Below are 27,279 nucleotides of genomic sequence, written 5' to 3' on the forward strand. Positions count from 1 at the left end.
AAGCCAAATTAGCTTAATAACTGTTACTCACTGTTAAGTTATTCACTTAACAACCATGGCAAACAGGTTATAAAATTGGGTATGACTCGCTTAATAATTACCTTGGTTAACAATGGAAATTCTGGTCTCAATTGGGGTGGTACATGGAGGACTAATTGTACATGGTAGGGGATTCAGAAAAGCCGATTTTCCTGTTTAGGTAATAAGGACACCGCAAAATGTCATCCTCGTGCAAATAAGAAGATCAACTATTTCTATTCCTTGATTTTAGAACTAATGGAGAAAAGGATTTTCACCATGAAAAACCACTAAATAGGCACTCTGATCTTGTATTTCTTGTCAAAGGATTATCTTTTTTTCCTGAAACGAGTACTGTTGCCACAAATTATAAAATACATGCTGAAGTCTTCTGCATGGCTTGGACAATTGAAGGCGACGTCATGGTTTATTCTTATTTTATGATTTTTTGGCTTCTTCAGAAAGAAAATAGTTGAACCTCCAGTTCAGACATAATATTATACAAGCCATGGGCAGATGGTGCACTGTTTGCTTAATTGCTTCAACTGGCAGGAAGAGCCAAATAAAAGTGATTAAAGTACTGCAGCCCTAAGTTCCTTTCCTTATCGCGTCCAAGGTGAACTACAGGAAATACCCTTTCATCAAAGAGTCAACTAGGGTACCTTTATTGCTTTCCGTAGCTATCATAGTACAGGTGTTCACCCAACTGAACACTTAAAAGTACCTGTGGAATGTAAGCAGGCCCTGAGCCAAAAGAAAGGCACGAGGAATTTGAAACCTGTCTGAATGCCTCCTGGGGCATTATATAATTAAGCAAAAAAAATGATTTGTGTTAATTGCATAAGCCTTAAATCTAGGGTGATGCCCTGACACAAAATGTCCACAGGATGAAATGAAGTCTAGGTAAGGGATTTGGTATTCAGAAGAAGGCAAGAAACAACACGGAATAACAGTATCATTAAGACATCTTAATGTCACATCTTAAGGAACAACTCACAAGACTAGTTTGAACTGAACTCTATTTCTTCCCCAAGGTTTAATTCACCATCACCAGAGTAGCACATACTCAAGAGGAATGTTTTGGTAAAGTCTGACATGGGAATATGGAATAGTCCTAGATTACTAGACAAAAATAGCAATAGCATTTAGGCTTATATACTGTCCCATAGCTCTTTACGGCAGTCTCTGGGCAGTTTACAATGTCAGCATCTTACCCCCAAACAATTTGGGTCCTCATTTTACTGACTTCGGAAGGATGGAAGGCTGAGTCAACCTTGAGCCCTGTCAGGATCGAACTCCAGGCTGTGGGCAGAGTTTGCCTGCAATAATGCACTTTAACCACTGTGCCACCAGACAGTCACCCAACTTTAAATAAAATTGATATGCCAAGCAAATGATCCTCTCTTATATGTAAGGAATGTTACAGAGGATTACTCTGCTCCTCCTTCCCCTGAGGTGAATTCTTCTAAACCAGGCTGCTGAATATCAAATTGCACATGATGCTGTAATTCTATAATGGGGACCAAGGATAGCATAGCACAGCATAGCAATCTGAGTAACTTTTTAGTTCCTCTTACCCCTTTAACTATGTTTGTTTGTAGTTCCAGATTCCTTATTCATACAAATGCCAAAGTATAATGGAACTCAATTATTGCTATATATATTTGTTTGCTTATTAAGTCTGTATAGCTGCCCATCTCAAGTTTGTATACGCCACTTATCTTATATAGATAAATATAGGCCATATAAATATATACCATATAAATATATACCATATAGGCCTTTATCTTAAAGCAAAAGCTGGAAAATACAATAACACACATTCTGACACATGATGCATCAACTTCTTAGGGTATTATTTATGTTAAGATACTTTTTCCCAAGTAATGGCAAAAATTAAAGAATGAGGGGGAACAGGATGGGAGAGTTTAATTAAAGATACCAAAACCTTTTAGTGAACTAGTTTTTTTGATATCAAAATTTTCTGGGAAAATTTCAAGACTGGTTCTTTTCTAAACAAACATTACAAAAATGGCAAAAGACCTCTGATGTCGAAATACAAAGTTACAAGCAGGGTGGATTCAATATACAATACACAAAATTGTGGTGTTAAGACCGAACCCTGCATGTAATAATATTTCAGATATGATCTATCAACTGAAGGACGTCTTAGACATTGAGACTTATAGCTAATTATGTGTATGCAAAGTTTCATTCAAGCAATAATTTATTGTTCGTCTCCTACACCACTCATTTCTTCTCCTGGAGAAGATGTGGGTAAACTGGCCAGGCCAGAAGAAATTTTCCATCAGGCAACTGAAGCACTAATTGGACATCAACTGGATGTTTATTGACTCATCATTACTGAAGTACTGGAGATGGAATATTCTAATGGTCATACAGAAGTAGTTACAATTAAATCCAAGTTTCTTTCAAAAGTGGTGCTATGCTGGTTCTTAAAAACAAAATGTTTATAACAAACATTGTTTGTTTTTTCTTACCATCGTGGCCAGAGTTGAGAAGATGTTCTCCAAGATCACAGCCAAACACCCTCTCCTTTAAGATCCCACGCTGTTTCAGTTTCTGCTTTGTTGGTCGAGACTTCATGAATGTACGCAAGAAAGTAATAAGCTTGCCGTGTTTTTTAGACACTGTCAGATTGAAACAGAAAATTCATTTTAGGGGAAGATAATTGCGAAGATGTTTTATTAATATGGGTCCAGTCAATAAGAAGCAAACCTGTTGTTCTACTGGCAGTTTAAAACAATCATCTCTTTTTCCCTTTTCCACTATCATTAAAAATAACTAAAGGTTAAGTGGAATCTGTAACAAGAGATTTATTTAAAATGAAACCCCCAGAGAAGCTTCAAATTCCATATACTTGTAAAGCAGTAGGCAACTGACAGGAAAGGAAAGACAGCATAAAAAGAGGTGATGTAGATCCCTATTTTGTCCCATAGTTTTCCTATTTACTTTCAGAAATCCAGAACTAAGCACTGGGTTAACCATTTATGAAGGGAAATGACACGCTCCATTCCTCTATGTTCAGCTATACCACAGGACTTACATTGTTCCCCAGCCTGCATCCAAATCCATTTTCCCCCAACAGGATTAAAAACTTCTCAGCCTCTTCTGAGAAACCACAAACATTTAACTTTGGAATGAATTAAAGGGCTGGTAAGCTTCTACAATGCTGCTTATTTTATTTATTCATTTATGGTGCTTCCATAATGCAAGAGTCAACAAAAAATGAATCCTGGCCATTTACAGTACTTACAGTACTGACTGATGGATAAGCAATTGATGGCTACGTTTGCACAATCCATTTACCAATTAAACAAACTATTACATCTGGGTTTCTTGGGTTTACATGACACATTAAATACACAAGAGTTCCCACAACATAACTCCCAACTAAAATGAGTTGACTAGTTTGTGCAAACACAGCTGGTGTATTTTGATTTGCTTTTTGCTTGGTTGTTAGCACGGATACATTCTTCAGAATCTTTGGTATTTTTTAATATATACAATTAGATCATTTGAAGTTCAGGCACCCGATGAGAGAACAGGACTGATTAGAGCCAGGTGAATATCTGGCCCTCCCATTTTTGAACTCATCATTGTTGGTTCGATGGCTGTCCTTTAATGACAGGGAGTATACAAACACACACACATCCTACATACTCTCTTTCAGGTGATATGTTTATACCATAGGGAATTGGAGAAAGTTGTACATCACATTTAATTACTGTTCAATTAGTGCTCAGCTATTATAACATTTTATTACTGGGTGATTCACTTGTTTTGATTTTTTATTTTATTTCTGTATTCCTCTTGATACAATTTTGATGCTATATGCCTCCCTTTTAAGGAAGTATGAAGCACAAGCTTCAACAGGAAATATTCTCATAACTTTGATGTTGATATTGGAAAAAAAAAGATATTATCCTGGACAGTACGACAATAAAATAGATAGCCAGCAAAGGTAGTAATATATATATTCTATATCTATATCTATATCTATATCTATATCTATATCTATATCTATATCTATATCTATATCTATATCTATATCTATATATATATATATATATATATATATATATATATATATATATATATATATATATGGAAAATTGCTCCTAGAATCAGGAATCAGTCAGAAACTCAAGAGCATTTTCTATTTCTTCAGGATTATTAATTGTGTGTTAGTGGGTGGGATCTTTAAAAGCGTAAACCTTGAGTGTTCATACACCAAGTACAGTAGTACCTTGATAGTCAATTGCTTTAAAGCTCATCAAATTTGGTCTTCAATGCATTTTGACATGAAAATTTTGTCCTGGAAGTCATTGTTTGTTTGGTACTCAACGCACAATCTAGAACTTGTCAATGTTGGCTGTCATATGACTCACTATATTATTCCTTATGGGGGGACATTTTTTGATACTCATCATTTATGGTATTCATTGCACCTGCTGGAACCAACTAATGATGAGTATCAAGGTATCACCGTATCCTCATAACCCACAAATATGCAAGTAATATATGGCTACAAAATGAGAAAATAATACATTTTAAAAGCAACTGGCCTATAAAAGAGACCGATTGCCTTTGTTTGGAAGCAAATCTCTAGGGATATTTTATTGAAATAAAAGCCAAAATATGAAGCAAATGGTCTAAGGATTTCCTATGTCTCCAACTTTTTAGTATCAGGAAGTTATCAAGGTTTAACTGTTTAGTAGTATGAGTAGTTAGGTTACTTGAGCTTGTCCTCCTTCAAGGCAAAAAAAGGAGAAAATCATTCACTCTTGAAACAGGTTGTTGCGGTAATCAAACTATAGCAGAGATTGTTTGAGGTGAGGAAAGCATCCTGAATTAATTTCAAAGTAATTACACAGTGTGTTATTTGATATAACTGAACCCTGGGTAAAGACATAGACAATTCTTAGGCAAAGACATTTGTATTAGGTAACAGGGTGGTTAAACAGATTTTCAACTTGTTAAAGAGGGGGAGGGGGAATCACAATCATGCAAATGTTTGTGAAAAGTGCCACTGATAGGCACGCAATGTCAGTGTAAACTCAAGGGAAGTGATTGATGACAAAGGACATGGGGTTCCTTCCTTTCCTTCCGTATTCAGGATAAAGTTCAAGTCATTAGCACTTCCCCATGTTCCTTGTTTTTATCAGCTCCCATTTTTTAACATCTCAGCATAAGCTAGAACCACGGTAGATATTTTTATTATGGCAAAAAATTGCAAAAGGAATATGGGGCAAACATGACAGCCTTTGTTAAAACGCCAGTGTGCTTACAGAAACACTTCGGAGAATAAAAAAATATGCCATTACACAGAGAAAAGGTACGTGGATGAAATTCAGAGAATAAAAAATATGCCATTACAGAGAGCTCTCCTTGCTTAATTCAGAATAAGCTTCTCTTTGTAGTTTTTGCTGATATTCACTTAGGAACATCACAAAAAATTCAAATTTGATCACACCCTCTGGTTTCATGAATACACTGGATTGAATTACTTTCGGTTAGTATGGTGGTTTGCTGAGAGCTCACTTTCCTGATCTTGACTTGTAGACCAGGGTGTCGGCAGGGCGTAATAAAAAAAAAAATGTTGAAATGGTGGCCCCGTCAATGCAATTGAAGCTCATCCATTCTTTATTTGCGTCCTCGCTGAGATCCCTGGAAGGGACAGCGCTGACATGGTACTTTCATTCTTGGCACCGGATGAGAGGATGTGGACGGAGCTTTTCTGCCTCTCTTTGAACTTGCTGTTTAATCTCACTAACTAATTGCATGGAAAATGAAAAGATTATTAATAGAACTGTCCAAGAGAATAATCTGACAACCTACAAGAAAGCTTAACTACAGTTTAATAATAATGCTTTTCTAAAACGAAAGTCTGGGAGGTTTCTTATTATATATTCTCTGAAATTAGGGGACTGTGTTCAATTTAAGCTGTAGTTTAAGGCAAGAAACAACTGCTTCAGTCATAGTCTGGATGTTACAGGAACTGCATCTAAAACAGTTCTAAACAACAGAACAAAACAGAACAGAACAGAATAGAATAGAATAAAGAGTTAGAAGGGACCTTGGGGGTCTTCTAGTCCAACCCCCTGCTTAGGCAGGAAACACTATACCATTTCAGTCAAATGGTTATCCAATCTCTTCTCAAAAACTTCCAGTGTTGGAGAATTACAACTTCTGGAGGCAAGTTGTTCCACTGATTAATTGTTCCAACTGTGTCAGGAAATTTCTCCTTAATTCTAGGTTGCTTCTCTCCTTGATTCATTTCCATCCATTGCTTCTTGTCCTGCCCTCAGGGGCTTTGGAGAATAGCTTGACCCCCCACTTCCTTGGGGCAGCCCAAGATTTTCAATGAGTGTAGTAATTAATAATTTCTCTTCACTGTTCACCGTATTGAACCTTTATTAATGGAATGGATTTTGTAACAACGGAGCACAATAGCCTTCAAGGACAAAAGAACCTCGCTAAATGAGAAGCATGACTGTATTCTTTGAGATTTGGCTGACTACAAGCATTACCTTTAGTCTAGATGTTTTATGACCATGACAAAGGCAGAACAAACAGAAAACATGAAGGTTCGTCCATACCTTCAAAAGGGGCATTTTGAAAAAGCAGCTTTGCTATCTTTTTCTTAGAATTAAACTTCAACATATTTACTCTTGCGGAAGCTAAAAAAATGGGAGTCTGGTAGCACCTTGCCTGACTAATAAATTTTATTGAAAGGCACATCCTTGTGTGAACTGCGTTTATGCCGTGCAATAAAATTAATCAGAAACAGGTGCTACCAGACGTCTGATTTTCGGAACTTACAGGATATCACTTGGCAAACAAAAGTAGGTGTGGACTAATGGAATTTATTATTTTTCTACCCTGAGGAGTTCAAAATCCTATTCAGGGACTTTGCCATCAATAAAAAACTGTACAGGTATTGTAGCTTTATAAGAGAACATTTCTGATTTAAAAGTTTTATTTACAATTCATTGAAATATGCCCTGCCCAAATTAGTTTGGGAACAAAATAAATCAGAATATCTTTGCATAATAGTAATAGTAATAGTAATAGTAATAGTAATAGTAATAATAATAATAATAATAATAATAATAATAATAATAATAATAATAATAATAATAATAATAGGCAATGCCTATTATTATTATTATTATATCTATAATAATATCTATTATTATTATAATTAGATAGATATTATAATAATATCTTATTATTATATTTAGATCAATCTACATCACACATTTCGGTCTGATGAATTCATAATGCCTTCTACAACATAAAAAGATTGAGATGAGTTACTTGAGATTAGTAAATAAATTAGACTTATTTGAGATGACTTGTAAATATTGCAGGTACTGGATGAAACCCCAGGGAAAGAAAGCAAGACACTGAAGTAAAGCATCCATTTTGGCTTAAAAAGCAAGAAGACTGTGGATGTAGCTGGACCTCTGTTGAACAAAAGCATCTTTTTCAAGGGCGTGACGATCTTTAAATGTTCAGACTACACATTCTTACACCCAAGATCTGTCAGTTGAAGAGCTGTAAGACTATGCCAGCAGCAGAACACAAAAGCACAGCTCCGTCACTCAAAATAAGCCAGCTTTAATTTGCAGATTTCAATTGCTGATGCATCTGTTATGACAGCACATTCCCACCAACACAGTAGCCAAATTAAGACAGAGAAGGAAGGAACAGATTTCCATCCAATTCCATACTGGTTAGACTTTGAATACAAGCGCAAAGGTAAGTCTCCAAGACCAAATCGAATCAATTCCACCAAAGAGTTTTGAAGGGTTCATTTTAGAGCCTCTTTCTCTGATCTCTGAGAAATCCAACAGGATAAACTGGAGGATTGAAGAAAAAGAAATGAAGTTCCCATCTTAAACGAAGAGTGAAATTATTGGTAGCTGTCCCCACAGAATTAACTGGCTGGCTGTCAAAAATCACATTCACACATTTTTCTTAACACACACACACACACACACAAAAACCCACAGAAAGTGCTTTTGAAAACAGTTGTGTCTTTTACAGTCAGCTCATGAGATCCAATGACAATATTGCAAGAGTATGTAAATTAAAGGGAGGCACATTGTAGCAAATTGTGGCTTTCGGAAATGCATGTAAACAGCGTTCATCTCCCACATTCTAGATGCGATGGCTGTGCTAATACAGATACATCTATGTGCAGAGGGAATGACCCACATTTTCAATTCATTATCAGCATGTTGGTTCAGTTCCCCATGAAGGATGTTGCTGTCCCCTCTTGTTGTATTATGGGTAATCACTAGATCATGTGACTGCATCACTTTAAGTAGATAATGGTAGTTTGATAACAAAACTGAAGCAGCGAAAGAAAAAAGAGTTCAAAATATTATTTATCTATTATTCATCTAACAAATGTTACTTATTTAAGCTATACAAGGACTACTGAAATTTAAACCAGTACATTTTAAATGGGGCTATTCTAACATGTAATAAAAAAGTCTGAATTTCATAAGTGATGCACATTATTCCACTTAGATATGTGCATGGGTGAAACTAATTTTTAGAGGGGGGGGACAACAAAAATGTTCTATTTTTAGTTGGAATGACATTGAGAAATCAACGTGACAAACTAACCTTGCAAATACTAATTTCAGTCTGGCTTTTGAGTTAAGAGCTAAAAAGCCGATTTGGGGAATATGCGGGATGATAGACGTACTACTTAGCCAGCAGTGAATAATTTCATTATAAAATGCCTGCCTGTCCACACATATGTATTATCTTTTATCATGCAGTGCAAATTGCTGTCCTACAAGATAATTTAAATGATACATAGGAAATTATGTCACTCTTAATGTACTAATAGGATAGCAATTACATAACTGTCAAGACCAAAACTGAACATGTTTGTGTATCGACGTGGAAAACATAGAAACTAGATGCATTTCAGCATGTTTATAGAACTTGTTTCTGTGTACAGTACTGATCTTTGTTTTAAGGAGGACATTAATGCAGTTACAGTCATGATTGTGAAATGTGAGAATGTAATTATTTGGCAATAGGCAGGTTTTCTTCTCTTGCTTTATGTAGATAGTGTATACATATATAAGAGACAGTATACAAACTAGCATGTCAGGGAACAGCATTAAACAATTCAAATGTTTGGCAAGAAGAAAATTATTGGCAGTTGGAATCCAGTTTTTTTTTTTTTTAACTTGAACTCTCCCTTTAAAAAGTGCTCAGATAATTGGAAAAAAAGGGGGGCAGAATTAAGGAAATGTTATTTGAGGTGGGGAGGGAGATCTACATCAAAGCCTGATTGCTCTGTATTTTGTACAAAATAATTTTTTTGATATTCTTTTGCTCAAATAAGCACTATTTAATACTTCGGATGTGCCTTTATTGGTTCTAATTTTCTATATTTCTATAAAAACTTCAATGAGAAATTGTGACATTCCACACTGTCGGATGCATCCTCTACCTTTAGCAGGGTGAACTGTTTTAAACAGCAGCATGGCACGATTAAATTTTAAACCGAATAAAACGGACGTAATCCGATTTATATTAACTTACATTATCATTTTAAAGTCCAATAAAATACATAATGTGGATTACGGCAGTGTCTGAATATAGATACTATCTCAGAATATGAGCATCATTTCTTGGATAAATGAAAAATCAGCCAAGACATTCTCAATTTTCTCGCCCATAAAATTATAAAACAAAGGAAATGGTGGGTTGGGAGAGGGGAGAGAGAGAAGAGGACAAAAAATAAGCAAGATTAATTAAGCCCTCTTGCTCTGTTATTCCACAGCCTGATGAAGTAATATTCCATATGGAACCAATTCTAGTATCTTTAATATCTTCTAGTAAAGTTGTGTTGCTCAACAGCTGCTGGAGCCGTTTTTCCAGCATTGCCTGGAAAACAACACTTTAAAAGTTGCTCTGAACCTTGTTTCAATAATGAAATAATGTTCATTACAAATACACATTGACCCTAGAAGGGTCAATGAATTTAAAGATTGATAGTCTCTAAGCAGTAATGACGAGGCATCTACTTTTAAAACAGCCTCTACTCTCCTACATACCAGAATGTAGAATGGACTGCCAAGAGGTGAGGGGAAGATTGCTTTCCAAACCAATCTGTCCAAAGCAGGGGTGTCAAACTCGATTTCATTGAGGGCCACATCAAGGTTGTGCTTGACCTGGGGGGGGGGCATGGTGGGTGTGGCCATGGTGGGCATGGCCAGCTTGATGTGACTTGTGTTGTGGGCACCTGTGATGGCCCGAGCACTCTGCCAGCAAAAACAGGCTCACGAGCTCCATTTCTGGCTGCAACAGCCTCCTGCAATCCTCTGCCAGCAAAAACGGAGCTCCATTTTTGCTGGCAGAGACACCACGGGTCATTCCTTCACTGTTTCCAGAGCAGCCCTGTGGGCTGGATTCGGGGTACGGGTCTTAAGTTTGATACTCCTGGTCTAAAGAGTTATTTTATTAAACATAAACTTATCAGTTAATTGAATAAGTTAAACTAAAATCAAGTACGTAATTGCTTTGGAGATCAATATAAATTGTTTTTATGGTGAAACCTTTTGACTTGATTTAATCCAATCAACTATGGCCACATTTTCAATCTGTGTGGCTTGAATATACACTCAAGTTTAGCACATCTCATGCTTCCTCAGAAAAATTAATGATACCATATATTTTCACACCTATTTTGTCTTCACAATTGCTCTGTCCGGTTGACCAGATGGCGAGATAGTGACTCACTCAAATAAAGACAACAATATTCAATGAAGTCCATAGCGAAGTTGGGCTTTGAGTCTAAGCATTGATCTTGCTTCAGCGTCACAATGACATGTTTTGGATTCAACCATTTCACCTGGCCAACTTTATTTGGGCATGGAAGCAAGATCAGACTTGTTGGTACTTGAGTAGAGATAGCCTGGGAATTCCAAGGCTGTAGGTAACATCAAAATTATCCTGGAAGACAGTGTTGGCAAACTATATACTGTTGCCAGAGTGGGGGGGGGGACCCTCTATGGTTGTGTCCATGCAATCAGCAAGAACATTTTATGTTTCCTAAAAGGAACTGAAAACCACACTCAACCTCCACTGAAATTTCCACTTAAATCTCTGAAAGGTCTGGTTCTCTAGAGATCTAGAAGTAGGGACATTAAAAAAAAAATCCTGCTAGATCTCATCAAGAGTTCAGTTTATTTCCCCACCCCCAAATTAAACACACTTCAGGTAGTTTGGGTTAAGATTCATGATTCCTCACGAACTGCCCAAGCAAAACCTTTGAGCACAACACTGGACTTTGGATATAAGTTTCATCAGTGGTGGGATTCAATTTTTGTTTACTATCGGTTCTGTGGACGTGGCTTGGTGGGCGTGGCAGGGGAACGATACTGTAAAATCTCCATTCCCACCCCACTCCAGGAGAAAGTTACTGCAAAATCCCATTCCTTCCCCACCCCACTAACCTGCTTTCCAGCTCCATCCTCCTGTGCAGGGCAACAAAAGAAGACCCAGCCAATCAGCTGGGACTCAATGGGAGGCAGAGAATAGATGGGGCTAGGGCCAGTCAGAGGTGGTATTCCAAACTACTCAACATTTCCACTACCGGTTCTCCGAACTACTCAAAATTTCCGCTACCGGTTCTCCAGAACTGGTCAGAACCTGCTGAATACCACCTCTGAGTTTAGTGTGATGCCTGGTTAGGTCGGGGTTTGGATGGAGAACCTGCAGTCAGACGAAATGGACCTAGATTATTCCAGCATTAGAATTCTCCTAGTGTACTAAACAAAAACATATTTAAGATGCAGCATTTGTTTCCATGGCAACTTCAATGTTATAAAGTTGTCAATTCTTAACAGAATTTCAACAAATATAGCACAGAAAACCCTATTCACTGTGTTCTTATATATTGCCTTTGCATAATTTGCTCATTTTCCCAAAAACAGAAATCAAACAAGTAAATATGAGGCATTATGTATCTCACTCAAGTGGAACCACTCTGAAGGTTCAGGAAAAGAATGGGGAGAAAAAGAACTCAACTTTTTTAGAAAATGTTTTTCAAGCAGAATACCACTGAATACCACTAGGATTGGGTTTTTTTAAAAAAAATCATGTTGAGGTATAGCTTGTAGGATGTATTTTCAGTACTTACTAGAAATATCTAGCTATGACCACTACTTAAATAATGTGATTTTTAAGAGAATATATAAAAGTTTTAAAAAACTGACACTATATGAAAACTATCTACAAACGCATTTTTATCCAGCAACCCTCCGAGGAAATGTTGAGATGCTAATAGAGTCACTGTAGAAACAGAAACAATGGGTCCTTTTTAAATAAGCAAGAACTGCTTAAACGTTTACATTTAAATTTAAAAAGCAATTTATCAAAACAATGACAATTGGAGGAAGCAATAGATTTAATGTGTTTTCAATCCAATATGCAAAAGAAATAAATGTAGCTACTCTTGAGGTGTTTTAGCATATCATAGGACTGTGTTGCAGCTGTTCTGATCCAAAGCTACAAAGACTTGTTCAGAAACTTTTAAATCTTCTATAGCCGAAAGCGGAAAGAAAGGAAATGGGGACGAGAAATGATGGGAGTCCTTTCCTGGTCTGAATTTTTGCCCTAATACTTTTCATACACATGAATAAAAAATATTTAAGTGGTAACCAATATCTCCAACATCTCTAGTGGTTTGCTATGAGCTCATGTCTACTTTAATAAAGTTTTGTGTCCGTCCCCCCCCCCCACATATTGGAGTTAATACATACCTACAATTTCAAGAGACCCAAGGACTGATATTTATGAAAAGGCAAATAATCACAACAATGTCTAGTCTATAATTAACACAAGTGAGGGGAAATTGTCCTTCTTAAAAGGCTTTTATTGGCTTGACAAGAAATCTCCCAGCCAGGCAAATGATTGTAGGGCACAGATCCAACAATCCTACTCTTTATAACACAACAAAACTAGTTTTTCTAGATACAACAGTTACAATCTCACTCACAACATTTGAATATTCCTGAGTAACAGGTTCTTGTGTTTCTTTCCCCATGTAGGAAAGAATGAAATGACAGATGCCAATAAAACAAACCACTCCATTTTCCCATCATCTTCCGACGCACGTTTACTCAGTTCATTATTGACAGCACTTACCAAAACTCCTCGGGCTCAAACAAACAAAACAGCCTCCCCAAAGTACCAAGTAAAACTCACACCAGAGGATTCTTTTTAATCAACGCCTATGTCTCACACCGCATTACATCAATTTAGATGCACAGAAACAAGTCAATAAAATCAGCAAAAGAAGAATGTCTACATGTATTTACCTACACACACACACACACACACACAAACCCTGGACAACCTGACAAATCAGCAGAACGGTCTTACCTTTTCTGTCCCCTATTGTCCACAAACAATAATAGCAATGATAAAGCCCCAAGTCGATCAGTCCTGAAGAACTCAGCAGACAGCTTAGTTGTATAATAAAGAAACCGGTGGAGGAGTTTCGCTGATCAGCTTTGGCTTGGCATTCAGGGGAATTAGAGCCTGCAGTGGGAGAGATCAACTGCACGGCACAAAGTCCTCACCACATACACACACACAATCCATTCCCCCCTCCCACCCTCCAAGCCGAGCTCTCCCCTCCAGTTAAGAGTAGCTTCCTGCACAGCTTTGTATCTGGAGGGAAGGGGAACTTAAGCACCTCCTTGGGGCACCCACTGGTTCCGCCTTGCCTACAACCACGGATGCCCCTCCCAAGATTCTCACCTTTGTGAAGCAAGGTGTGCTTGCCCAGCTCCACCTCGCGCACCGGGCCACGCCTCCGCTCAGGTGACTCTTAGCGGCTGAACAGAGGCCAGCCCATCCTTGCAAAGCCTTGTGTCATTTCTAGTCCATCAACCAAGCAACAGGAAGCGGGAGGGAGCAGCCATAAAAGCAGAGATGACTCAGTGGACAGGGCAAACTCAAAGCAAGGGAGATCCGGGGAGTTTGCATGAAAGCACTTCTGTCCCTTGGCTCAAATGAACGTGGGGGGAGGGGAGAGAGAGAGGGGGGGCTAATGAAAGGCAGCCCACTGCCCTTTTTTATCCCTTTGGGCGAGTCTTCATTATCATGGGCAGGGAGTAAAAAAGAAGAAAACGAAAGGAGACAGCTCTAGTTTTATGCCTTCCCAGGCATCCGGTATAAAGTTATTGGGGAAACTGATTAAGACTGATTTAAATAAGACTAACTAGGGTTATTTGCTAAGCAGGACAAGCAAATGCAGCTAGGATGATTTAGGATAACTTTGCTGCTTTGGAATCCTGTCAAATAATTCTTCAGCTGCTTAGATATGTTCATGGTAAACGTTAATGCTTCCTAGCAGTTTCCTTAAGCTAGAAACAAGTCTTCCCACACTCCCCCCACCCCTCCTTCTTCCTTAGCTCCTGATTGCAACTATGGAGATATGCCAAAATCTGCAGATGGTGAAAGGAGGGGATATATTTAGAAGAGGTATTAATGTAATTTCACTGGGTTTGAGCCCACTTGGTGTAGATACCAGGACACCAGGCTAGAAAACCCAGGAGATTGTGAATTTTAGTCCTCTCTTAGGCTTGAAAGCTGGCTGGGCCAGACTGTCCTTCTCAGACCAACCTACCCCACCACAGGGCTGTTGCTGAAGGGAAAACAAGCGGAAGCAACTTGAGTTATGCAAAATAAAGGTAGGAACTACATCTAACAATCAATAAACAAAAATACGGGTTTGACTTCAACTGTTTGTTTTTGTCGAGATCGGCAAGGTCTTCGGGCAAAGTGAGGAGCATGTTTAAACTTGCAGAATGAACGTACCCACAGTAGGACTACAAAGTTCACAAGAAACAAATTCGCCCAATTCATAAAAAGCATTCTTAACACGTAAGAATCAGGAAGAGGGAACCTTGAGTTCAAATCTCTGTTTAGTTGGGATACTCAGGGTCAAAGTACAAGTTATGTGCCACATTCTGTTTCCTGCAAAAAAAAAAGCTAAAGAAGAGACGGTCTCACTGACTATCCACAACTGCACGTCATTTATTCGTTCAGTTCTCCCCACCACTCTGCTGCCATGAACTTCTCATTAGGGGAAACAACCTTTCACGAATTGAAGGCAAACATACGTGTCCCAGAATAATGTTGGAAGATCGAATCTGGGTTAGTCAGAGATTTACTCTTCCGAACTTTTGGACTCATGCTGGAGCCCATCTCCTACTGCAGGGGCGTCAAACTCACAGCACATGGGCCAGATGTGTCATGTTCTGGCCACGCCCATCCCCATTTTAGCGAAGAAGGGAAAAGTCATGATACATCAAATGTTGTGATGTTGCAAGTTTGACACCCCTGTTCTATTGGAATACATGCTTTGGGCTATTCCCGAGTCGTATTTATGTTCCTGTTGGCTTATTGGTATGTTGATGACTGGCGATTGGCTGTTGTTTCTTTGTACTGCGAAGCCCTCAGCTCCTAAATACTTGATAAGCTATTGGTAAATCGGCAGTCCTGTTAACTGACAAGGGGCCCAAAATGGCCCATTGAAGCCTGGAAAATGGGCCCCTTGTCACTTAACAGCAGTGACTGCCGACCTTTTACCACTTGCTTATCAAGTATTTAGGTCGGGGTAGTCAACCTTTTTATACCTACTGCCCACTTTTGTATCTCTGTTAGTAGTAAAATTTTCTCTAACTGCCCACCAGTTCCACAGTAAAGGTGATTTATAAAGTAGGGCAGTGATCCCCAACCTTTTTATGCCGCGGCCCGGTATCCCCAACCTTTTTATGGCGCGGCCCGGTACCGGCATCAGCTGGGCGCCGCCATCTGTTTTGATGAAAAGTGCTTCCGGTGAGCTTTCTACCCGGAAAAGCTCACTGGAAGCACTTTTTCATCAAAACAAGATTTAGCAAACCAGCGGCCCGGTAGGACTTGTTCCACGGACTGCCCACCGGTCCGCGAAAGGTGGTTTACCTGAAGTAGGGGACAAAACCCCTACCACCCACCATGAAAGCTGGAACACCCATTTGTGGCGGTAGGGACCAGGTTGACTACCACAGATTTAGGAGATGAGGGCTTCGCAGTACAAGGAAACAACAGCCAATTGCAAGTCATCAACACACCAATCAACCAATAAGAAAGCACCACATAAATACGACTCAAGGGAATAGCCCAAAGCAGTAGAAGATGGGCTCCTGCAAAAGTCTGAAAGCTCAGAGGAGTAAATCTCTGGTCCCAGTAGCTGAACCAGATTCGATCTTGAAATAATTTGTCCTCTCGAGATCTTAGAAGATTATCTTTTTTCAGACCAAATGGGAATTTTTTGCATTGGAAATAAAAAAGTGGGTAATACTGAATATCTCGCAACCTGCCAACACTTACATTGTCAGTGAGAATTCCAAATATCCCGTTTACAAAAAGGAGGATTGGTAGGTACTATAGGCAGAAAAAGAGCATTGAAACAGCAAAGAGGCCAGCCGGCATGGAATTTGACAACTGCCCACCATGTTTAAAATTAATGAAAGATGACTGAATAAATTTGTCCTTAATATTTAACTGTAACAAGGGGTAATAGAGCTACGCTTGTGGAAAACAAGTAGCATTATTTCTATTGACAAAGGAAAATGCAGAATCTTAGCATTCCCCCCTCTCTTCGGTTATCTTTGAGGAGAAAGGAAATCCCCACCACCATTTAAATGTCATTATTTGAATTAAGGTTTTTTTTTAAAAAAGGTGACATGTTCCCTGTCAGCATACAGTCTTGTCAAATCAAATCAACGGTGGTGGAAACCTAATTCATGCATGCTTGACATTCACATCAACAAACATGAGAGGAATACATGAGGTTTGGGAGACTGTTTTTATCTATCGACAACTCATTTGGTAGCCCGCTGTGCAAGATGCACCAAGTGCTGGAATAATTCTAGCTAGGAAATGACCCTAATTGTGATTGTCATCGCCTACACAATCTCTCTTCCATCCTTTCTTCATAAAAAAACTGCTTTTATCCATTGGAGGCACCTGAACTGAGTTGGTATAATGGGCTTGTCTGAGGTTGGTATATTCAGCCGTGCTTGCTCGCCTGTCATGCCTAACAGCAGTTGCATAGAAAGAAGAATAAAATATAGCTTAATGGGGCACACATTAATATATATATAATGGTCTCCAGGAACTCAGAGGTCCCAGTTCAGTAAATAATGCAATCTGATAATAGCTCATAGGCAGAGGATGATAACAGATATAGTCCCATGTATCTGGAATAAGCTGGGGAAGCTGCACTGTGCTATGGTTTACACACACCAACACACACACAGAGAGGTGTGTGTGTGTGTGTGTGTGTGTGAGAGAGAGAGAGAGAGAGAGAGAGAGAGAGAGAGAGAGAGAGAGAGAGAGAGAGAGAGAATATATATATGCAATCTGTGAAATGTCTCTCCACCTCTCTGTTCCCCAAACTTTCTGTCTCTTTTATGCTTATCCACACTAGAAAAAGAAATTGGCTTTGAGGTGTTGGACCAGGGAAGAGGTTGGTTCTTCTTTTTGATTGAGTTCTTACGTTCTTCAACGCGTGCACTTATTCTTCTGTTAGTTTGTCCAATGTATGTGGTGAGGCATCCTCCCATATATAAAAGGCACTACAGACAAAATCAGCAAGATCCTCCAAAAACACAACATTAAAACAGCATTCTGCACAAACAGAAAAATATCCACCATCCTAAGAAACCCTAAAGACAAAATCGAGTTAGAAAACCAAGGAGTATATGAAATCCCTTGCACTGCCTGCCTCACCACATACATTGGACAAACTAACAGAAAGAGAAAATGACTCTTGTGGCATAGAGTATGTGGAAAAAAGGAAGATCTTCCAGTGAACTCTACCAGAGGGAAACAGGGTCCGTCCCCTCCACCATTCTTCTGTAGCTGCTATACCCCATTAAATTCATGGCAGTCTATCTTCCCTCTTGGGGAAAGATCTCTCTGCCTTAGTATTCAGATTAAAGACAGAAAAAGAAATAGTTCTAAAACGCAAATGACTTCAGTCTGAGTCAGCCTTAAAAATTACAGCTCACAATATCTTCTTTTCTAGGTTTCAACCAAGTCTGAGAATGGTGGTGTGTGTGTGTGTGTGTGTGTGTGTGTGTTTTCTTAAGTTTTCGTAGGTACTTACATGTATGGTATTCAGCTTTGTCCGGGTATTTTCCCACGTCATTATAGTTGTGCTTTTAAAGTTGTAGCAACGTTTTGGCAGAATCTCATCTGCCATCATCAGGCTTCTGTATTGTTTTCTTAAGTTTCGCGGTCTTACATGTATGGCATCGCTTTGTTCGGTATTTTATATATGCCCCACTATACAGAAGCCTGATGATGGCAGATGAGATTCTGCTGAAACGTGCTACAACTTTAAAAGAACAACTACAATGACGTGGGAAAATACCCAAACAAAGCCGAATGCCATATATATATTCTCAGAGAAGCACAGAGCAGAAGACAAGCCTGAGAGAGAAGGACTTCCGCCTACCCATCGGGAGAAAACCCGAAACCAAAGAAAGTAGTGACTTGTGGTTCAAAATGACCTATCCAGAGTTTTTTCACCGATTGGTTGGGAGCTTGGTCGGTTATGGCCGGTTTTCTTGATTGGGCTACTCTGCTGTTTTTGGCCTTAAGAAAACATCAATATATATATATATCCATCCATCCATATACATCCATCCATATCCATCCATCCATGTCATTCCAATCTTTATCAAGCTGTAGCTACTATACAAGGACTATCTTGGGATCAGTGAATGAAGGAGTAGCATGCTTCGAATTCAGGTTAAACCACAAACGTTCAGCAACGATTTCTGATAGTGTATTATTTGCTAAGTAACTTCAAAGTACTATTAAACTACTTAATTAATTAATAAGGAAACCAGTAGGTATGGGCAGAGATACAAGCAGCTAACAACAATAACAAAAATCTAATAATTGGAAGGGATCTCCCATCTAATGCAGAAATCCTTAGCTTCTAAGGTACTCAGTATGGGGTAGCTTAAAAAAAAGATGCTTACAAGGAGATAAATATGTTTAAAAAAAAGAATAAGCATAGTTTGATGTTGTTTCAAAAGGTAACGTTTTTATTAATATCACACTGCATGTCAATCCTGCAGTGGGGAGGGAGGGGGTTGGAGAACTGCACTACCAGTAGCCCCAAAAGTGATTTTTGAAGAGGCCAGAAAGAAAAATCAAATGCACAGGTACAGTATATGTGGTGCCTTGCTCAATAGTAGTAACTGTGAGAGGGATCTTAGAGTCCTAGTGGACAACGATTTAAATATGAGCCAGCAGTGTGCTGTAGCTGCCAAAAAAGCCAACACAATTCTAGGCTACATTAACAGAGGGATAGAATCAAGAATACATAAAGTGTTAATACCATTTTATAAGGCCTTGTTAAGGCCACACCTGGAATACTGCATCCAGTTTTGGTCGCCACGATGTAAAAAAAGATGTTGAAAGTCTAGAAAGAGTGCAGAGAAGAGCAACAGTGATGATTAGGGAACTGGAGCCTAAAACATATGAAGAATGGTTGCAGAAACTGGGTATGTCTAGTCTAATGAAAAGAAGGACTAGGGGAGACATGATAGCAGTCTTCCAATATCTCAGGGGCTGCCACAAAGAAGAGGGAGTCAAGCTATTCTTCAAAGCACCTGAAGGCAGGACAAGAAACAATGGATGGAAATGAATCAAGGAGAAAACCAACCTAGAACTAAGGAGAAATTCCTGACAGTTAGAACAATTCACCAGTGAAACAGCTTTCCTCCAGAAGTTGTGAATTCTTCAACACCGGAAGTTTTTAAGAAGAGATTGGACAACATTTGTCTGAAATGGTATAGGGTTTCCTGCCTAAGCAGGAGGTTGAACTAGAAGACCTTCAATGTCCCTTCCAACTCTGTTATTCTATTCTATTCTAAAGTCCAGTTGCCTCTTGAAAAAGCACCTTTCAGACAACCATGATGTCAGCCTGGGAAGCCATTTTTCTCCTGGAGTTTTTAGGCTGCCACATTTAGTGTCTGGGAATTTGGGAGGGTGATTTAAGGAGCAGTGGGTGATTAGCCACAATAACATTCTTTACCAAGAGAGTTAAGGATGTGTCATCCTGCACCTGGAGGGGAGGGACTGGAGACAGTCTCTGGATGGGATGAAGACATGATTGGGCCATGTGATGGACTGATGAAGGAAGGAGATGGATCTTTGAATTTCTCTTTTGGGAAGGGAAAACCCAGAACTCTCAGATTCAGGTTTTCCCAGATGTGCCAATATGACATCTCTAATAAAGTGGAACTTTGAGAAGACAATTGTCTTTGAGTTGTCTGTTTTGGAGGTTGTTACTTGGAATGCTGACACATGACCTGGATGACTGAGAATTTCCATAGACAATCAGTACCTCAAGGAACTGATTACCTATGCTGATACATTACTCTCATTATTATTTTAGACTGTTTTGTATGCCATGTTGAAAAAAATAAGAAGCTATGTATTCCTGTGTCACACATTTAGGAGCAGAAGAATGTGGTCTGATGAATGTAGCATATGACTTCAGACGCATCCACTTTCACACAATACATGGAAGACCCTACCTCCTAGGAATGGGATAGGATAGGATAGGATAGGATAGGATAGGATAGGATAGAATAGAATAGAATAGAATAGAATAGAATAGAATAGAATAGAATAGAATAGAATAGAATAGAATAGAATAGAATAGAATAGAATAGAATAGAATAGAATAAACAGAGTTGAAAGGGACTTTGGAGGTCTGTGACCTCAGAGCTACATTCCATGGGATCATCTCACAGAGAGAGAGATACAGAACAGTAAAGACTTCCAAAGAAGTGCTCCTTCAGGGTAACAATTTAATCATGAGTCATTGCTGTCCTCAAGTATCCTTGCATTATGAGTGAGCAGTGTGCCCTTCTTGTGTGTTGTATTGGAAGTTTGAAGCTTTCTATGTAGAACTTCCCATATGTGATTACTGCGATGCTGGGGGGGGAAATGCCAGTACTATGTATGTTCCTCTGACCTGCTGTCCTGACTTTTGGATAGATGTCTTAAGATTTTGGCTGTTTTGTACTCAAATGCTGCCTTCCTTTTTACTTTATGGATTGGACTCTGGTTACCATCTTTGCAGGGATTGCTGGCTTCCACACTGACTGTCTGGATACTTCAACTTGATTAGCCCATCTAATTGAGACCCAACATTGCTCAGTATACAAAAGGTAAAGGTTTCCCCCTCAGTCATGTCAATTGTCGGACACGGTGCTCATTTCCCATTTCTTGGCTGAGAGAGTCAGCGTTGTCCGAAGACAACTTCTGTGGTCATGTGGCCAGCATGGCTATTTGCCAAGGCTGCATGGAACACTGTAATCTTCCCGTTGAAGTACTACCTATTTATCTACTCGCATTTGCATGCTTTTCAAACTGCTAGGTGGGCAATTAGTATGCACGAACATATAATTTAGACTTACAAGGCTATCCAACTCCACAATGACTCATGAGTAGTAACAATTTGAGAGAAGACATGACTCGTTGTTGCTGTTGTTACTGCTGTTGTTCACTTAAATTCATTATAGGCACCTACTCCCATAGACTCTGAGCTGCTAATTACTATTACCCTACTTTTTATGTCGCTCATTCCATATCCTCAGACTAACTGCTTCAATTCACAGAAATATAATTTAATTTTGGCTTCCTGCAGGCAGGAGGAGGATCCATTTAGTGAACATTTAATGTTAAGCCTCTTTATAAAAGCCCTTTCTAGAAGTCTAACAAAGACACTAGATTTTAGAGTGGTTGTGAATAGTTTGTTCATTGCAAGGAATTCACTATTACCTTTCCTATTTCCAGTCAGAGGAATGGATTTTAGCTATTAGGACCAAATCTGGCATGGATTTCTACATGTAGTTTTGCACATAAACATAACTTGGATTTTCTGACTTCCTGAGCCTCCTTCTTAGAATAATATATGATGCCCCTATCTATAGACTCCAGGACTCAATTAGTAATATCCAGCCTACATTCTCTAGGCTATGATGACAAATAGAGTGAGTCACAAAAGGCAACAACAAGTGTTTCAGTGATTGTTAAAATAACCATTTTAATGCAGGGACATTGCCCAACATACACTAACCACATCAGCATATTCTGGTTATTTTTATCCCAATAAATGAACTTCATCTGAAGCTCTTGCAATGTAGCTATGACAACTATACCATAGTTGCTTCTAGTGATACCTTGGCAGCTTTGTATATAATATGGCTGTTCAGTTTTTTTAAAAATATGATTTCAACATTTACCCTTTGTTCTCTGTTTTTTCTACACCATTCCCTTGTACCTAATTAGAAACAGCAGTGATGTACATGAAATGTATATGAAAGCTCTAGAAATAGGAAATTAGGTTAAATTTGATTTTTTTTAAAATGATGTTGACACAAATGGATGGCTCCCAACTTGTAAGTCATACATCCCAGGCATCAATGCTGGAAAAAAAAACACCTTAATTCTGGTTACCACATTGATTTCTTTGGCATTACATATATCCATCAACATAAATATTTTTACATACACATATAGCAATAAAGATATTTTCTAGCTTTTAGGAGACAAGCCTGTGGGTATAACTGGAACTATACTCTACCTTGTACCAGACAAATAGTTAAACAAACTCAAGTAATCATTAGTTGGCATTATTACTACAACGTACAGAGTTAGACTATGGGTTAGTCTGTTTATAAACTATCAACTATAATCCATTCTACCTGAGCTCAGTTGGGATTGGTTCAAAGGCTCTGAAATAGATGCTGAACCATTACTATCCATCTCCAAATCTGGATGCAGTTGTGGAGGGTGGAAAATGGAGCAAAATAGGATAAAAATGTTATTATTTTTAACGATGGATATGAGCACCTTGATTTTCTAAGGCATTGAAATTCTAATTTTAAATGACTGCTCAGTTACATTCTAAAAAGTGAAACATGAAACAAATGTGACTCTTGATTGGAATTTGCTCCCTTCTACCTGAAAGTATGGCAATTGCTGGTTTGTCAAGACTATTCTTATTAATGTCTGCTAAGATTTTGTTTAATGTGAAAATTCAATTATAACTTAAAGAAAACAATAGATAGGTTAAAATGGATCCCTTTCTAGGGGCTAGAAGGTATTGTATTATATTTTTAATGCAACCCTTACAGAGCATATTACAACTGAAGGCTAAGAACATCAGCAAAGCTCTCCCATTAGTCGGTCACATGTTGGATCTCCGTATACCACCTGCCAGGGCCTTCAAAATAACCTACCGATTTCTCCGCTGCCATGGTTTTGTTTTATTAATAGTATACTGAACAAAATTGACAGCATATGCTCGAAGTATGTGGTGATGAAACTGACAGACTCGTTGAACAAATATTGCTGCAAAGCAAGTCTAGTATGGAACACACAAAAAATATTTTTCGGGCCATATGCTGTGATATCTGAGAATGGCAAGTGCGTTTATCTGTCTAATGAAGGAATCGGAAAGGAATGAAAAAGCAGCTGAGCTGTCCTCCATGATGTTATGCCGAAGCAAGCCAGAAAGTCATATACGCTTTATATTTTTCCCTAAGATTATATCATATCACAAGAACAGCAAGCTGTAATTTCCACTGCTTTTCCTTTTACCCCAAATGAAATTTCTCAAAGCACATCTCATATCTGTGTAGGTTTCTCCAAAAGGCTAGGTCCAAATGAAGTGAGGGAAAGAAACTGTACTCTTCCAGATATACTTTGGAGACTCGGTGGCAATATATTTTGCCATTCCTTTTTCTGTACCCTTTTTCGCTGTAATGTTGGAGTATAATATGTCTCCATTATAAATATAAATAGTATTAAAATATTTAATCTTACTGCACAGGAATGCTTTCCTTTTGTGACAGGTTGTTTTGTAGGAAAAAGTTGATGTGCTTCCACTACTGCTAAAGATGCTAACAATGAAGAAAAGTATTACAGATGGTCATGAAAATTATTAATACTATACTGTTATGCTTATGTAATTCTCATTCTCTGGTTCCATGCAATTCAAAAATTCAGTCTAGGAATTAATTGTAGAAAACACTAAATGTGTAAGTCTGTGCACAAAAAAAATAAAAATAACCCTTAATGCAACTCTATAGGAAAATCAACATTTTTCCAAAGCATACACTTTTAAGATTATGCAATCTCTTACTCTGGGATATTATTTTACAAATACTGCTTGTGTAATAAATAAATAGTAAGCAATTTTAGTTACTCCTAAAAATTAGTTTCAAGCTCATTTTTTTTCTTCTTCCTTATTTACCTTCTACTGTAGATTTCATTTTAACGCAAGTTGTGAAATAAAAAAATTACAAGGAAAAGTCACTGCACATTCCTCGGATACTGAGTACATTAATATACAACAGTATACCAGAATTCTGACTTTTTCAGAAACAAACAGCACATGCAAGTATCTTGATCAATCATTTTCACATCATCCCAGACAGCATTTTCCATGGTCTGTTTGTTGTGATATTCTCAGAGTAAAAAAGGTATGAACAAATTCTCATGTTTGGTTTTATTTTGTCCAGAAAGGAACATGGCATAGTTTCTGGTTTATAAACTATGACCAAAAACCTTAAGACAGAACTTGTCCTTGAGAGCTCAAATGGGAGGTAACAAACATTCTGGTTTACCATTGCATATGAATGCAATTACAAATTCAGCTGAAAATAAGAAAAATGATGAAACAAAAGGAAAAAGAATAAATGAAAACATACAAGGGGGGAAGTAGCTCCAGGATGCTGGACGGGCTCCAGGGGCAGGGGAAACTGGGAAAGTACAATTTAAAAGAAAACACATTATTAACAGGAACATCCACCTGGAAAAATAAAACATTTTCATTTCAAAAGACATGCACCCATTTCTTTAACATTGTGCAAAGAGTTAAATGCTACACAGGAACCTAATTCTGCATGTGCTGAGGATTTCCACAATTGTTTGCACACGCCCCAAACCTCTTCTGAAAATCAATGGAAGTGTGTATTATTCAGCAGTACTTTGTAATTAGGGTGTATTTACTTTCAAAACACTTACAATGATTCAGTTAGAGAATGAGTTACCATTCTGCAGCTGGCTAACCACTGGCCATCAGTGCAAAGAGACACAGAAGATCTTTTTTGTAATTGTGGAAATAATTATCAACCTGCATCATTTCCCACACTAAAATAAACCTGAGTGGGGCACTGCTTTTGCAGCCCTCTCCCCTTAGCCATCCCCAATTTGCAAAAACTGCAAAAAATAATTTATAAAACCCCTAACCCCCCCCCCAAAAAAAACAAAAAACAAAAAAAACAAATGCATTTTGAATGACAATACTATGTCTCCTTTATATATACATCCATTCCAGCATTATCCTGGGATAACCTCTTGGCTGGCCGCAGAACGATGCTATAAAAATAGCCAAAGAATTTCACAGAGGTTTATTTAGTACCAAACACCAACCTATAAGCTGGTAAGTGCTCAATGGATTAATTAGGAACTAAAAAGACAAAGAGTCTCTTTGAGAGCCTATTGTATTATTAATCTGAAATATGCTTTCCTTCTCCTTTCGGACAATTTTAAATCTGTTTGGAAAGGAAGGTTTATGATCCCTGGCTTTCGGAAACTGTATTTACTGAATTGTGCACCTATCACCATTTTCAAGTTCAATGAAAGTCAATTAGATCAACACAGACTTCCTTGTGAGCCAGTTCAACCACTTGGCTCATGGAGACTGCTTGAATTATTTTATGTACCAGATCTCTGCTTATATGCAGCCTGTCATGTGCTGTGTCTATCCCAGCAAATCCAGCATTTGCAAGCATCTGTAATGGTACATATTATCCATGGCTGTGGACAACATGTGGAACAATTGGAACCCACCAATTCAATAGTTTCAAAATGGCTGCCAAGTTTCCTAGTCCTGTATAAGTTGCCTAGGTAACCTTGATTTCTATTGTATATGCTATAATGGGGTATCATTAACTCTTACACTTTTAAAAACTATTATTTTAAAAAGAGATTTAAAACAAAAGCCACGTTAAGACTATCAGATTCATGTGCTATTGTAGTTTATCCCACAAAATAGGATTACATTATCCAGGCGCTGCCAGGATGAATTCCATTTGCATAATAGTATTAGCAATGTTTTCAAGTTCTTAGAAAAGGCACAAATGTTAAGAGATTTTTTTTTAAACAGCATGTGTTTCCTAGACAAGCAACTTCAATCCACATCTTCTATTTTGTTAAAGTGTTATTTGTAGAATCTCAAATGTTAATAAAAGCACTTCCTAGGCAACATCAGAAAAGCACATGTAAAAATGAGATGAAAAGCATGAGGTTAAGCTGACAAACAAAACATTCACATGAAGTTGATGGCATCTCTGAAAGACCTGCAGTGATATGAAAACCAATCCGAATGATATGGAGGGCAACCAAAAGAAAAGGAATCGGAAGAGAACAATAAACGATGAAGATACCTGATTGCATGATTTTATAAAGTAGGGAGAGCTGAAACATCAGTTCCATCTTTCTCTTTTATAGCACTATTCAACAGACTGGTGTCATTCAGATTCATACAACTAAGAATGGAATTATACACCACAAAGGAACAGGCCACATCCACGTTTAGAAATTACAAGGTACACATTATTACAACTACTCAATATCATAAAGAATACATATAGCATTTTCCCAAAACATAGATGTTTAGTCCTACACTCCTGATTTTAAATATTTGGAGGAGGAGGAGAACATTGCATTTTCCTTCACAGAAGTTTTATGCCAATTGTTAAAAAAAAAAAAAAAAAACTATTCCTTATCCTTAACCCAAATTGCAACAGACTGATCTAGAAGATTTTGCAAATCAATTTGGAATTAGGCAATAAGTTTCGGAGAGAAAGTAAGCTGTGGACTTTATCTAAGTCTACTCTTATCCCAAGTATCTCAAATTGGACGATCCTTTAAAATCAGAACTAACAAGTTTTGCAACCCCAAAACATTTGAGAACTTGTTTTCAGTGACCACAGAGTGAAGCTAGCATTGAAGGGAACACAGCTAATTTGTTGCTTCATCTATTTGAGAGAACCCATGTTGATATGCTGACTCTCATTTTCCATCAATATAATTCTGCCTTCG

General features: G+C 38.1%; 1 protein-coding gene across 5 annotated transcripts in view; it reads right to left on the minus strand.

Moving 5' to 3' along the window:
* Window positions 1-27,279, minus strand: part of ARHGAP32 (Rho GTPase activating protein 32) — a 163,634-nt gene that overhangs the window by 32,797 nt on the left and 103,558 nt on the right. For 2 of the 5 annotated variants that reach the window (XM_087970078.1, XM_087970079.1), the window contains one exon: window positions 2,520-2,669. In XM_087970078.1, coding sequence (XP_087826204.1) covers window positions 2,520-2,669 — 150 coding nt within the window. Of the gene's footprint in view, window positions 1-2,519; window positions 2,670-13,464; window positions 13,657-13,845; window positions 13,893-22,871; window positions 22,941-24,881; window positions 24,933-27,279 lie in introns of those variants that run through there. The other 3 variants (XM_087970081.1, XM_087970080.1, XM_026681204.2) reach the window with 3 other exon arrangements.

Source organism: Notechis scutatus, chromosome 7, assembly GCF_049901735.1.
Source record: "Notechis scutatus isolate UNSWTSFEM ecotype Mainland chromosome 7, rNotScu1.2, whole genome shotgun sequence".
Taxonomy (NCBI): Eukaryota; Metazoa; Chordata; class Lepidosauria; order Squamata; family Elapidae; genus Notechis; species Notechis scutatus.